The sequence below is a fragment of the Chrysoperla carnea genome, chromosome 3, assembly GCF_905475395.1.
Source record: "Chrysoperla carnea chromosome 3, inChrCarn1.1, whole genome shotgun sequence".
Classification (NCBI taxonomy): domain Eukaryota; kingdom Metazoa; phylum Arthropoda; class Insecta; order Neuroptera; family Chrysopidae; genus Chrysoperla; species Chrysoperla carnea.
In genome coordinates this window covers 33,649,605-33,663,676 of record NC_058339.1, presented here as the reverse complement: position 1 = coordinate 33,663,676, position 14,072 = coordinate 33,649,605, and the positions used below count along the sequence as shown (strand labels likewise).

Genomic DNA, 14,072 nt, shown 5'->3' with positions numbered 1-14,072 from the left:
AAAGGTATGAGTAGGGCACATTTCAGCATCTTCTCAGAAAGTCAGGCCATCCTTCGGGCTCTTTGGGCGTCAAGATTCCAATCGAATATATTCTATGAATGGTTCGACGAGCTGAATCGCCTGACACTGAATAACAGACTGATCTGGGTACCAGGACACTCTAGCGTTAAATGGAATGAAGGAGTAAACTCTTTGACCTTTCACCTGAACTGTCATTCCCATAGCAAAATGCTCCGTAATTTACCGAATCACTACGACAAGTCTATCTTGATAATTGGGATTTGCGGGGGTTATACGACAGGTCAAACTTTGTATAACCACAGCTAGGCCATTCGACTGTGCTCGTCTGAAACTTACTAGAGTGCGAAGTATAAGGGTGGTGAGGCTCTTGGCAGGACACTGACGATTGAACTATCACTTTCATAATATGGGGATCTCTGACGATCCCACTTGTAGGCCTGTATGGAGAATGACGAAACCTCCATACATGTTATTTGCACCTGCAGAGATCTTCAGGGCGTCAAATTTCGACTGTTCGGGTCCAGAACCTTCGATTCATCAATCCTGGGAATTATCCAGATATCAGATTTTCAAGGCTTCTCTTAACCGAAGTCGTCTCGTCTTCGAGTGACAAATTGATTGATTATCAATTTTCTTTTGTTTAATTTTACATAATTTCGAAGAGTTATTAAAAAAAAATTTTGAAGGAATATAGCTTATAGTTTGACAATAAAATTCTATTGTTTTTACCTTTTTCCTCCTCGTGTGGTATCATCTTCATCAGTGGACACACCTGTCCCTGAATCCTATAACAAATAAAAATTAATTAACAATTGTATATTAAAAAAAGCTTTCCAATATAAATCAATATGAACTAAATATGTTGAATGTGATAGATAATAATAAGAAATTGAGGGACATTAAACACAGATTGACATATATATCGCATTGTAAATATATACAAAGATTTTTCTATAAAATTCAGTACATGAAATATGAATGTTACTATGTTCATATATGGGAAACCAGTTTAATAAAATAGAATTTCTCCTCTATATTAAAGCCGGAATTAGATGTGTATCATGTGATTTATTTGATATTAGATAGACAGTTTATTGTACACACATACACAACTGCAGTACATATTACTAATAAATAAATAAATATAAATTTATTTTATCATTTTTAGATATAAAAAATTATATGTTTACTATTTATATATGCATTCAGTGGCGATTTACGTATATATATGAAATATACATAGTATATTAAGTTTACTTCCAAATTTGTAACGCTTAAAAATATATGCTACGAAAAAATTTTTGGTATTCGTTGTGTGCGTAGTCATGGTAGGGACAGTAAAATCGATGCCAGCGCTTCCAGTGAAAAATTTTGGCGATAAAGGAAGCTGTTATGACTAATTTTCAATTCTTCGTGGAGAAACCTCAAACCGAAAGGCAAAAAAAATTATATGAAGAAAAGGATACTAATGATTTTTCAACAGGTTTCAGCATCTTCTTCAAAATTCGTTCTTAAACATGAAGAGCCGACACTGTAATGATAATACCTTGACAAGCATACATCATAAATGGATGATGACTTTAATAAGAATACAAAAGAAATTGTCGACCCACAGTCTATTATAAACGTTTTTTTGAAAAGAGATAGATATACGTTTGTCGTATTCATTCATATCCATTGTTATTTATATTTTAATATTCGTTTTATGCTAATAAAAATCCAAATCGAATGTATTTATAAATTAGTTAAGCATGTTCCAAATCACACCATATAGGATCATCATTGATCCATTTTTACCAGACGCATTGTTGCTAATAACATTAAACTTTTTTTTTCTCTCCATTAACTCAAATAAATTTAATTCATATTGACGCAGTGCAAGCATTGTTCTGCCTTCCGTCATAATTTAAAAGGCCTTAACTCTAACTTTTTCTAAAAGTGCCAATAAACTTTTTAGCAATTTCAAATTTGTCTAAAAAATGAACCTTTTTATGATACTTGGAAGTTCAAAATCCGATGGAAAGATTTGTTTTTCATATTTACTGTAAAATTTTATTTTTTTTTTTAAGATTAGGCTTTTTAGCATATGACGACAGATATCCAATACGACTTTAAGTTTAAAAGTAAGTTTGCTTTTGATGATATTTTAATGAAGGTTTTTTAAAAGTACATTAAACTTCTAAAAAGGTAGATAATCCTATCCAAACTACATGAAGCCGCAGGGGGTACAAAAAATATTAGAGCAGATGTTTCCATATAAAAGGATTCACCCATGTCCATTAAACTGAACAAAAGCTTAATCACAAGATAAGAAAAAACACATTAAAATATCAACTAATTGAGTATTTTCTTTACCAAATAAATGGAATTTTTTTATAATTGTTCGTACAAAAGAAATATTAGCATTGTATTAAGAATTTGATGATTCATCTAAAATATAATTTTTTAACCGACGGAAAAAAAAGAGGAAGCTATTCAATCGATGCAGTTGAAACGAAACAATGAAAAAATTGGATTTAATAGATTGTGTCCGAAGCACAGGGAAAATATTAAGGCTGTTATGTATGAGTATGAGTATGAGTATAGAGGTTAGCGGGCCATGCTCGAGCATCGGGCCTCGAAGCAATGATTCAGAGCACTTAGCCAAATAGACCCTTGTACTCTATCCCCGCTACGCATTTCAGTGGCTATTATAACCAACAGGCTGTTATGTAACTTCTATCTAAAATTTATATCATCAGAGTTAACCGGAAAAAAAGTATAACTACTAGAGATCAGCTAATCATGAAAAAAAGTGTTGTGAAAATTAGTGAGGGGGTTAGGAATTTTAAATATGGGGAGGTGGGACACAGTGAAACACGGAACACAAAGAAATAATCGTAATGTTTGTACTTTACCCCAAGAAAATTTCAGAACAAGTATTACTGTTATTCCATTGTCTCTCAACTCCCCCTAAATATGTTTTTAACGTAGTTACTTAAATTTTTCAAAACTAAAACCCATAAATTTGATTAAACACCAAATTCTGTGCTAAACTGCAACTGAGTAATAGATGCCTAACAAAAAAAAGTTTAAATAAAACTAAATAAATTAATATTTTTTTAACTCGACTTTTATTATTTTTAACAAAAAGTTTCTTTGTATCAACTTGCCAAATTATGGTGTATTATTCATCATTTTCAATCCATATTTTAAACAAAGGATTTTTTTTACAGAGAAAACGAAACTTTCAATACATGTATCGATAGAACAATTATAATTAATATTTTTTATCACGACATTATTATTTGTTTGAAATATTATGTGATTCATAATTTATAATTGAAACAAAAAATAAAACTAATTATAATCTTTTTATACGTGAAGATTTTAGAAATAGACATTAGCTGTTAACAATGGTTTCGTATTTGCACGTGTCATATTCGAAGACAAACTGATTCATACAAATAATTCACAATTTTATCCTTACCGATTAAACTTACTTTAGATGAATGAAAACTTAATTTAGAAACTAGAAATCAGGTAACAATAATATTCCGCTCGAAAAAATACATCATTTGAGATTTGTTCATAGTGAATAAAAATCACAAAATGATTTTGGAAACGATTTGTTTGAAACTCTACATAAAAAATAAATTGAAGTTGACTAATCGATTTGAAACTATCTGACTTTCTTCGAACGGTACCTTTCTTTTTTTTTTCGATATTAAAAAAAATTTTCATATAAAAATATTAATTGAAATTTGATAAACCTTTGTTGGATACAAATTATTTGAAGATAATTAACTAATATTGCTTCAACATGCAAATATACAGTCGCATGTCGAATAATCAACCAAAAGAGATGATTGAACTGAATAAAATTCGGAAGTGAATCAACATTTTTGCGTCTAAATAATTATAATAATCATATTAAATCATGAAAGACGATTTTAATGAAACATTTTCACGAATATCTTTTTTTTAATTTTACGCTAAATATTTACTTTAATTTAAACAAACTACATTTTATAGAATGTAGTCTATTTTTAAGATTAATGGTATTCCAAAACTTTTCGTTTTCATAGTCAACAATTAGAGGTGCATTGTGGAATATGCCAACAGTTTTTGGTCAAAGGGCTTCGTGTGGGAAATACAAGGAAAATAAAAATACAAGGCAAGTAGAACGAAGCGGTCAAATATTGGGACAAAGATCTCCCGGTAGATCTTACAAAGACTGAAAATAAAAAAGCGACAGTGCGACGTGTAGCTTAGGGGTGGAATAAAGGTAAGTTCTGCAGTGAGAACAGTCAAATTTTTGGTATCAAGGTGGATTGCAGACATTTTTAACACCCGATTCCTGGGCATATTCAGTTTCATATTCATAGCTGTGAACATAGATAGAGGAAAAAAATTAGAAGGTCCTAGTGGTCGTTGCTTCTCTATAAATAATACCTACAAATTTTTTGGTAACAATTTGTGAAATTATAGGTCAACGGTCAGAGCACATTTTGGTAACACATTTCATTAAGGGTATAAATTGGAAAGACTCATTTCTGTACCTAACAAACCTCTACGAAAAATCTCAACTGAGGACTTCTTTTTCAAGAAGGAGGGAAACTTTCCAAGCAGGATGTATCTCGTCCCAAACCATGAAAATTTAAATTTTAAGGATTTTAATTTTTACATTTAATATCCAATTATTTTCCATAAAATCAATTTAATAAGTTTTATTTCAAAGATAGCCCCATCAAATCAAAAAATTGTAATTTACCGCACAAAAATTCAAATCAAAATTCCATGTCGTTATTGCGATACTTTTAGGGAATCGATTGGAATTCGATAACTACATCAAAATACTTAACGAAACAAGCCTGTGTCCTACAGCCACAGATGATTGAAACTTTCTTACTCAAAACACCGTTAACATTTAATCGTGTAAGTGAGATTGGAATACTATTAAATATAAAAAATAATTTATACATATAGACAGCAAAAAAAAAGTGAATCGTATCTTTTTCTACGAATTAAGGTAAATAAAAATATATTTTTTGCACAAAGTTTATTTAACTGAAACAATCGATGTTTGTGTTTGAATGAGAAAACGGGTGTTTTATTATAATAATAATAGTTAGTTAGGCCAATGCTTTATATAAGGTAAATGAACCAAATTTTTTTCTAAATACATAAAATAACGGATTTACTGTTTATATGTATCTCACATAAAAAAAATGGTAATTAAATAATTCGAACTTAATGGATTTTTAACCGTATATAAATTCATTTAGATATGCTATTTAATTTATTTTATACTAGAGTGATACTCACCCGCTTCGCTGGGGTTAAAAGTAAAGATTGATAAAGATTGTTTTCGCTTATCCCCTTTCTATAACACTCGAAATAATGAATGGTAAGGATTGCTTTACACAGGAAAATATATGTATAGTTTTCTATTTTTTTTAAATGTAAAGTAAATTCATTGAGTATATAAAAAAAATGGCCGTGAAACATTTTCTATTGAATATTTTTCAGAAATCTGTAATTTATGGTCATGTCAAATTAAATTAATTTTTATTTTTTAATTAATATATCTTTATAAATTATATCTCATGTGTTATTCTGAAGTATGAGCTATATTACTGTACAGTTTCATTAAAAACCATTCGCTATTTTTAGCGTGAAAGCCTGACAAACAAAACAACAAACAAACAAATATGCTTACTTTCGCATTTATAATATTTATATAGAGATAGAGATTTAATATTTATAGATGAAAAGTATTTTTCATTACCGAAATACTAACACGTGTCACTAATGAAAATTTATTCTACGAATTTTTATGAATTTTTTTTATACCAATGAGTAAGTGATTAATGGATTTTTTTGTAAAGAAATTTTATGTTTTTTTGAAGTGTTCTAAGAAATCACTTTATAGTACTAAAAATTGTATACGAGGAATTGATTAGTTTTGTTTAATATTTAATTTTATATAAACTTTTGTTAACAGACCGTGAGCCCATAATGAAACAAAATTTCTATGATTTTTTTGCCTGCTTTTTAGAAGATTGATAAAAATAAAAGTAAGTCTGGCAGTAAAGAAAATTTAGGATGTAAAATACTTTTTCTTTTTTCGTGTTTTACCACGATTTTTTCTGTCTGCAATATGGTGAAAGATGTTATTGCCCTGCACAAAACACGTGAAAGAATGGCAAGAAAATTGTTTACTCTAGGATAGAGAAAATGAAAAGCAATTGTAAAAACAAATATTTAAAGACTCTTGAAAGTCTGGCATTTTTTTCACATATTATGTTGTCAATGATTATCTAATTTAACGTTTTCATACTCCAGACACACATTAAGTCGTAGAAAAACACGAAAATAGATTTCTGTAATTTCGACTCAATTCATAAGTTTAAATTATTCATCTCTTATGTTACAAAACTTATCATTGCCAATCTTTAAAAACGCAGACAAAAAGAACCATGGAAATTTCGCTTCATATTATGGATCCACGATCTATTAATATTGAATAATATATAAATATTTGGTTGTTAATATTTATCAATTTTGGGAATTAAATAATACAGAAGTATCAAATTATTTCCAATAGTTGTGAAATATATTCGCAGTCAATATGTCGTCAATAAGACCAAGTTGGACACAAGTAAAATGCTAAAAAACTCAGATACTTTTCTACTACTTTTTTCTAAATTTTCTACGTGTTAACAAATTTCTGTACAGTAAACCAACCTTGCGTAGTCATTTACAGTTTCATTTTGTTATTATATTTATTTATTTTTTATAAAAAAATATAAATATTAATAAACTATTGACCTGTAAATAACGTAAATAAAATAATTCGTAAAACAATGTTGTTGTCTATACCTGCTATGTGTATCATAAATATTATTACACTACTGACTACACTACAGTGCTGAGCTGAGCACAGACAACAAAACAAAGTCTCATCATCACATATTACAAATAAAAACAAAACATTAAATAAAAACAAGGTAAAAATAACAGAACTCTGAGAGTTTTAATACAAACTTTATTTAAAATTTAAATAATATATTAGTTTACTTTAAATACCTACACTGTTGTATATAAACCAAAGCAAGCAAAGTTTACTTTACAAGTAATATTTATTACTCACTCTGTGCATGAGTTTTATTTCAAGGTGATGCCATAAAAACGACACACTACTTTCTTAAAATAATTGTATGCATGGACATATAAGTCAATGGATTGTATATATGCTTTACATTGAATATTTAATACTATTTTCTCTGTGACAACAAAACACATAGATTTACATAATATACTCTACTAGCCGTGAACTACCCGCTTTGCTGGGCTACATCTCCACTTTCACCCCCTCCCCCCATATCTTCTTGCGTAGGGGTTGCAGTATTGTAATGTACAAGTCATGCTCTTTTATTTGACATCATCACACTTGGGTATTCTCGCCCCACCTTTTTCCATCCCCTGAAGTTTAAAAATAGAACAAAACAATCCTTTAAGATGCATCAAAATTCGATGCATACTTTTAAAGATCTAAGCAAACATAAGGATTAGTTTTATACCATGTATTGATGTGTATTTGTGCGTTTGTTATGACACAGAGTTTACAGTAATGAAACAAATGACGCCGGCACCAACCACATTACATGACTTTTGGAAATAATCCTCTACCCTCTCTCCAAAAACACATCGACTTTTTTAGAAACATCAATCTTGAAGAAACAATAAGAATTAGCAATTACCCTCTCGGGTAATTGCAGACAAATTTCTCTAAGTGTCAAAATAGCGAAAGTATACATTCGCAGGGGATCGAACCAAGAACATCACACACACACACACATATATTAAGCGTACCATTAGATAACAAATGAATGTGGTTGTTAATATTTGTTTAACACTTCACACTCCTCGATATCATTCGTCACGCCACATTATCAATAATAAATTAATTAATAAGAAAGAAGCCATTCTGTACATTATGTTAAAATGAACTTGGTTTGTTTCTGATAAATAAAGTAGATTCTTAATTACTACATTTTTTTTTTACATTTACAGTTAGAAATATTTACTTTATACACGGTTTTTATATCTTGTTCGTACATGTTAATAGTTGAACTGCTTTACTCACGTCTATATTTAACCAAGAAAGTTAACGCATACATTGTGTTGAAAGGCATATCAATTTGTTTAATAATATAATTAAAAATACATCGAATAAGGAGAAAATAAAGCCGAAAATTACTTAACAATAAATTTTACGGGTTTTCACTCTATCCAGAATCAATAAAATCACAATTTGAAGATGTTAAAACGAGAAAGTGCATGAGGCATTTCGAAAAGATAGGTGAATTCGATCATCGAATGGCAAACCAAATAGAAAGTTATAATTGAAGGCAATTTAGTGAAAGCCTTAAGACGGTAATAACTGAGAAGTTAAGACAATCAAGATTATGGTTTGACTTTTAAATCTGAAAGCATTTATGAAATGAAAGATGGTCCAATACTGCTCACTGTGGTTTTACTAAATAGTTGATTCAAATGTTTTAATCATGTCGTTGAGATCCGAAATCTCGGCCTCATCAATTCAAAAGCAATCCAGTTGGAAAAGCTATGGCCTTTCTCTACGGCAAATAGCCACGTTAGAATCACACAGCTTCATTTACTTAAAATGATAACTCTGACCCAAAGAACCCCCAAGGTTGTTCTCAAAGATGGCACGGAGGATCTGTTGTTCTAGGTGCTAGGAATCAATTTGCGATAGCCGTCCTATCTGAGGTTATTAGTATTATTTGTGCGTGTCAAAAGTTAAAAGATAAACAAGATTTCATTTTTATTTTCTCTTCAAAAAATATCTTAAAATAATTTTATATCAATTTACAATTATAATTTCATTTAAATTTTGAAAACAGTTAGTTCTATCATCATTTCTAGCCATCATCACTAGTAACTTAATAATAATATTATTTCTAAAATCATAACGGTATGCCAAAACTACCTATCTTAGTATAAAATTATATTTTAACTTCCACTTTTTATAAATTAAAATTTATAACCATTATAATATTTTTTAAAAACGAAAAAAAGTACTAAAAAAACTTAGTAAAATATACCATTTTACTCTTTCATAATTTTTTTAATAAGTCGCAAAATTTTGCATTTTCAAGGATCTTGTAATTATTCTGAAGAAGTGAGTACATTCTATCTTTACAAAGTTTTCGTAACTATCCCTAAAATTTTGGAAAAATAAAAAAACCTGCCAACGCCAATAAACCAAAGACGGTTGACTGAAATCATATTCAAACTTGAAAAGGAATTAGGAATTTCCAATCGAAGGAATTGCCAAAGAAAGGTATACTTCTAAAGTTATCGATATGTTTGAACTATTTTATTTCGTTCGAAATGTTTGTACTATTTAAAGTTTAGAAGAATTATCAAAAAGCAATCGTTTTTCTAAGCTGCTGTTTATTATCTCTAAAACGGATCAATTTAGGCAAATATTCCAAACTTTTGATATTAGCAACAAAGATTCGAATAGTTTTAATAGAATTATTGGTTTTTGGAATGTTTTAATTCTATTAATTGATGTCAACACATTTTGTTTCCATATTTTCTTTCAGAGTCACCTGTAAAAAATTTTCGGAACCTAAAAATTTACAAAACCAAGTAAAAACAAACAATTGACTGAGTTATTTGTTGAAATACCATATATAGACAGTGTTGATGACGCAATCGTTTGTTTTATGACGTCACGTAAATAAAAAAGATATCCACTCTTAAATAGCCACACAAACACATAACAAATATTCCCATTTTAATACATACTATAAAATTAGCATCTAATGTGTGCCCTCGTGGGTAAACAGTGATGTTTCCAAGAAAATGTTTCAAACAAAAATTTTTTGTTTTATAAGGAACATTTTCTACATTTTAACTTTTGTTCTATCTCTAACGGTATACAAGATGGGTCCTACGGACCCAAGACCCAATTGACCTATGTTGCTCATTTACGAACTCGACCTCACTTTTACATCCTAAGCACGCTATAAAAATTTCAGCTTGATATCTCTTTTCTTTTTAGAGTTATCGTGCTTACGGACAGACAAACGGACAGGCAGATTAGGTGATTCTATGAACACCTATACCAAAATTTTTTTCGTAGCAACAATATTTTTAAGCGTTATTAACTTGGGACTAAACTTAATATACTATGTATATATTTCATATATACATAGTATAAAAAGAAGAATAAACAAATATATATATATTAATATTAAAAACTTATTTAAAATAATAATTAAAATATTTCATTTTTATTTTATACAACAACCGTTCGTTCTTCACAATTGTATTTGTTTTCTTCTCTGTTTCTCCTTACCATATATGGTCAAATAATACATATCTGTTCATATCATGAAGAATAAAAACAATTCCACGGCACGCGAATATAACATTACATTAACCATCATCAAACAACAACAGATTACCACAATTATCAGCAAATATAATATTCATAAAAATATATATATTGTTCTCTATCATGCTAACATTCATGTAATATTTATTATCTCTTATTAAATATAAATTCACTATTTGTTAAGATTTATATCTCTTGATAAAAAATTTAAAGGAGAAAGTGTCATCATGTTTTTTTTAATAATTATTAGAGATATTAAAATATGTTAATTATATCAATTTAATTGTCATTAGAATCTGTTTGTAGTGGTTTGAGTAGTAGGTTTTAAAAATGTTTCGTAGAATTAAGAAATAATAGGGCAGTAATATAATGCGTATAATTGGCTCAATTTGAAACCAGATAAATTGTAAGTATAAGAATAATTGTGTTTAATGTTGGCACATAATTTCAATGGAATTTATATGTTTAAATGTGTATAAAATTTTCATGCTGTTTTCACTTTCAGATTGCAACATTGATTTAGATGATGAGAAATGAAGACTCGATTTGTAAAAGTTCTAAAGCTTTGTAAGATAAAAAACTGAATTTTTTGAAAGGCAGCAATTACAAATTCTAAAATATCCTTTAAACATGAAATCGAGAGCCAATATGTATTACCAAAAGTCAAATGGGTTCGTTAATACCCTGATTTTTATATTGTTCGAAGGTGAATCAATAGAAATTGTATTACTCATGTTATTTGCTCGTTGCAAAAGCACGAAGGAAAAATAAGATGAAAAAAAAGCTTGTGAGGGCGAAAGCTGAAACGAAATAAGAAGCACAAGATTGAAACAAATTAGTGTTCGTACCGTGTACAGAGATTTATTAAAAGCGTTTCCATGATAACGATACACTACTCTATTAATATAATTTTATGAATGCACATATAATTCTATGGATTGCAGAGGTATAGCCGTAATATAATGATTATTGAATTTCGTTATCTTTCTTCTGTGGCTCTAGGAACAGCAAAAAAGTTAACTCAAATAACCTAGAAAAACCTTTCTCATACAAAAATTGACTAGCAAGCCGTCTTATGTCGCTTTTCCATTAAACGGACAACAAAAACAAAACTCAAACTCAAAAAATAACTTCACTTTTCGCAAACGTTTTCGCGTGATTTATGACAGTTGGATAATAATAATAATACTCAAATATGGCTTTTCAAATGTCGCAAAACACGCCAGTCTTCAAAAATTTGCGAAAAGTGAGGTTATTTTTTGAAGTTTTTGAGCTTCAGTTTTGTTTTTGTTTGTCCGTTTAGTGGAAAACCGGCATTCAAGAATTAAATTTTAAAGAGAATTAATTTGATTAGAAGTAAAGTTCAATATTCTTCATGAGAACCAAAATCGCCCCTTGTGCTCTGATCTCTTTATAGAGGATGGAAAACGACTCATCAATCAAAATTTTGATTAGTACAATTCCTTCGGTACAGTAAAATTAAAATAAAAAATTAAGAACTAAATACAAATCGATAAATTTTGAAAAGTACTTTTTGTAAATTTTCGTAACAATTAATAGTCGAAAGCAAATCATTGTTCATCTTGATTTTTTTTCGGTGTAAAAATATATTTTAAGCTTAAATTGTAAACATTAAAAACTTTTTTAATATTCTAGTAAATGTAGTAATTTGTTTGAACATTTTTTTTTCATTTCGAAAATCTATTCAAAACAAAACTGCTTACGTAATGATAGTATAATATACAAAGTATATATTATTTATAGGAGTTCTTCCTTCCGGTATTCTGGTTTCCTGTTGTGTTATTATCATTTACATACGAGGGGAACTTTATATTAAAAAAAAAAAAAAACACCCGAGATTTATTCATATAATAGCAGGCATGTAATCATATCACATCTCATTGTAAGGTACATACACCCCTATGTTTGTTAAGTACACTATAAAGTCGGTCAAGTATAAAATTTCACACGTCAAAGATTCTCTAGATTAATAAATGTACGTACGTAAGAATATAATTTTATTTGATTCATTGTCACGCGCCATAAAAAATAGTAAAGACTTATGTTTCATACTTAATAAGTTGAACTTAGAAAAATTATGTCTTTAGTGCAATCTTATTACAGCAAGTTCGCAGGAAAAAGATCTAGAAGTAAAATATAGCGCTTACTTCTTTTATTTACAAAATATTTTTCTGAACATTTAAGGTATTAATTTTAGAAATCAACTTCTTTTAATTTTATAGCTACTTGTTGTTTTTACTGTTTGAAATAATTGTAGTATAAGTTTAAAAAAGACATACTTCTGATTTAGTAGTCAACCCATATGCGAGAACATATAACGTTTGGTTTGAGGATATTCATCATGACATATCATAAAAGCATTGTACTTGAAATTATTTTTATTTTCTTTAATTTAAATGATAAAACATAAAATTTTGACAAAGAACAGTTATAAAAAGATTTTTGCATTTTTGCAAAATTCATGGCAAACTGAATCGATTGAAAAAGTTTTAGTTTCCTAGGTAACCTAGATGTTGGTTGTAGTTTTTTTGGTTTGAACTCCCAACCAGCAAACAAATATCGTGCGATAAGGAACATAGTTACAAAAATCGCTTGCCGAGCAAATTTTCTACTAGATTGGATACATATTTTGATGATTGAATTATACTGTGAAGTATTTCTTCAAAATATTCCCATTAGTTCCTTCTTTCTCAAACTTGTATTGGTACATATCAAGTTAATAATAATAATAATAATAATATAATAATATATTTATTGGTTCTTTAATTACAAATACATTTGTTTAGAACATGTCAAAATATAATAAAACTTCAAAGTGCATAAAAACATTTTTGGAACACTATGTATATGTAAAATATTATTTTATTTTCACTCTGTGCATAATTTGAAGAGAAAAAAATTTCAAATGAACAATGATAAATGCAATAATAATTTTATTGAATCAGGATTATTAATTAATTAATTAATAATAATTAAGTTAAATTTTATGGTATATTTAATTAAGCTTATAAATGACTACAGTATTATTTATTTAAATAAATAAATTAGATGTTGACTAAACTTTGAATTTTGAAATTTAATTATACAATTTCAAAATGGAATTGCTTATAATCATTTTCTTATTCCAATACACTTTATGATTAATCAACCAAATTGATAAATCATGATAATATGTATTGGTTTTTATTGCTTATTAATTAATAGTCACCACCTCAAACTAAAGATCCATTCTTCATAAACTTCCAAAATATTATTGCGCTTAACAGTAGGTACTAGAATTCAATATTCAAGTAAAATTTAAAAAAATGAATCCATAACGAAAAAATGTTACGTTATAAGTTTGTGACCCATTTGTCCAACGTTTCTTGGTTTAAAAGCCTATTTTTTATAAATTATTTTCTTGAGAAAATAACGGATTTGAATAGAACAACTAAGTAACTGAAATAAACAAAAAAATTAATTCATGCAAATTTCTAATTATAAGATTCAAAAAAATTCAATTGTATAAAACAAAAAAATTAATACTTAAAAAATTTAATTTATTTAAAGAAGATAATTGTATGATTATACCCAGCTATGGTAAATAATAAATTACTTTTCAATTATTTTAAAT

General features: G+C 28.3%; 1 protein-coding gene across 2 annotated transcripts in view; it reads right to left on the bottom strand.

Moving 5' to 3' along the window:
• Nucleotides 1–14,072, bottom strand: part of LOC123296918 (protein phosphatase Slingshot) — a 247,644-nt gene that overhangs the window by 185,906 nt on the left and 47,666 nt on the right. For both annotated transcript variants that reach the window (XM_044878620.1, XM_044878619.1), the window contains exon 2: nucleotides 751–806. In XM_044878620.1, the coding sequence (XP_044734555.1) occupies nucleotides 751–806 (56 nt within the window). The remainder of the gene's footprint in view (nucleotides 1–750; nucleotides 807–14,072) is intronic.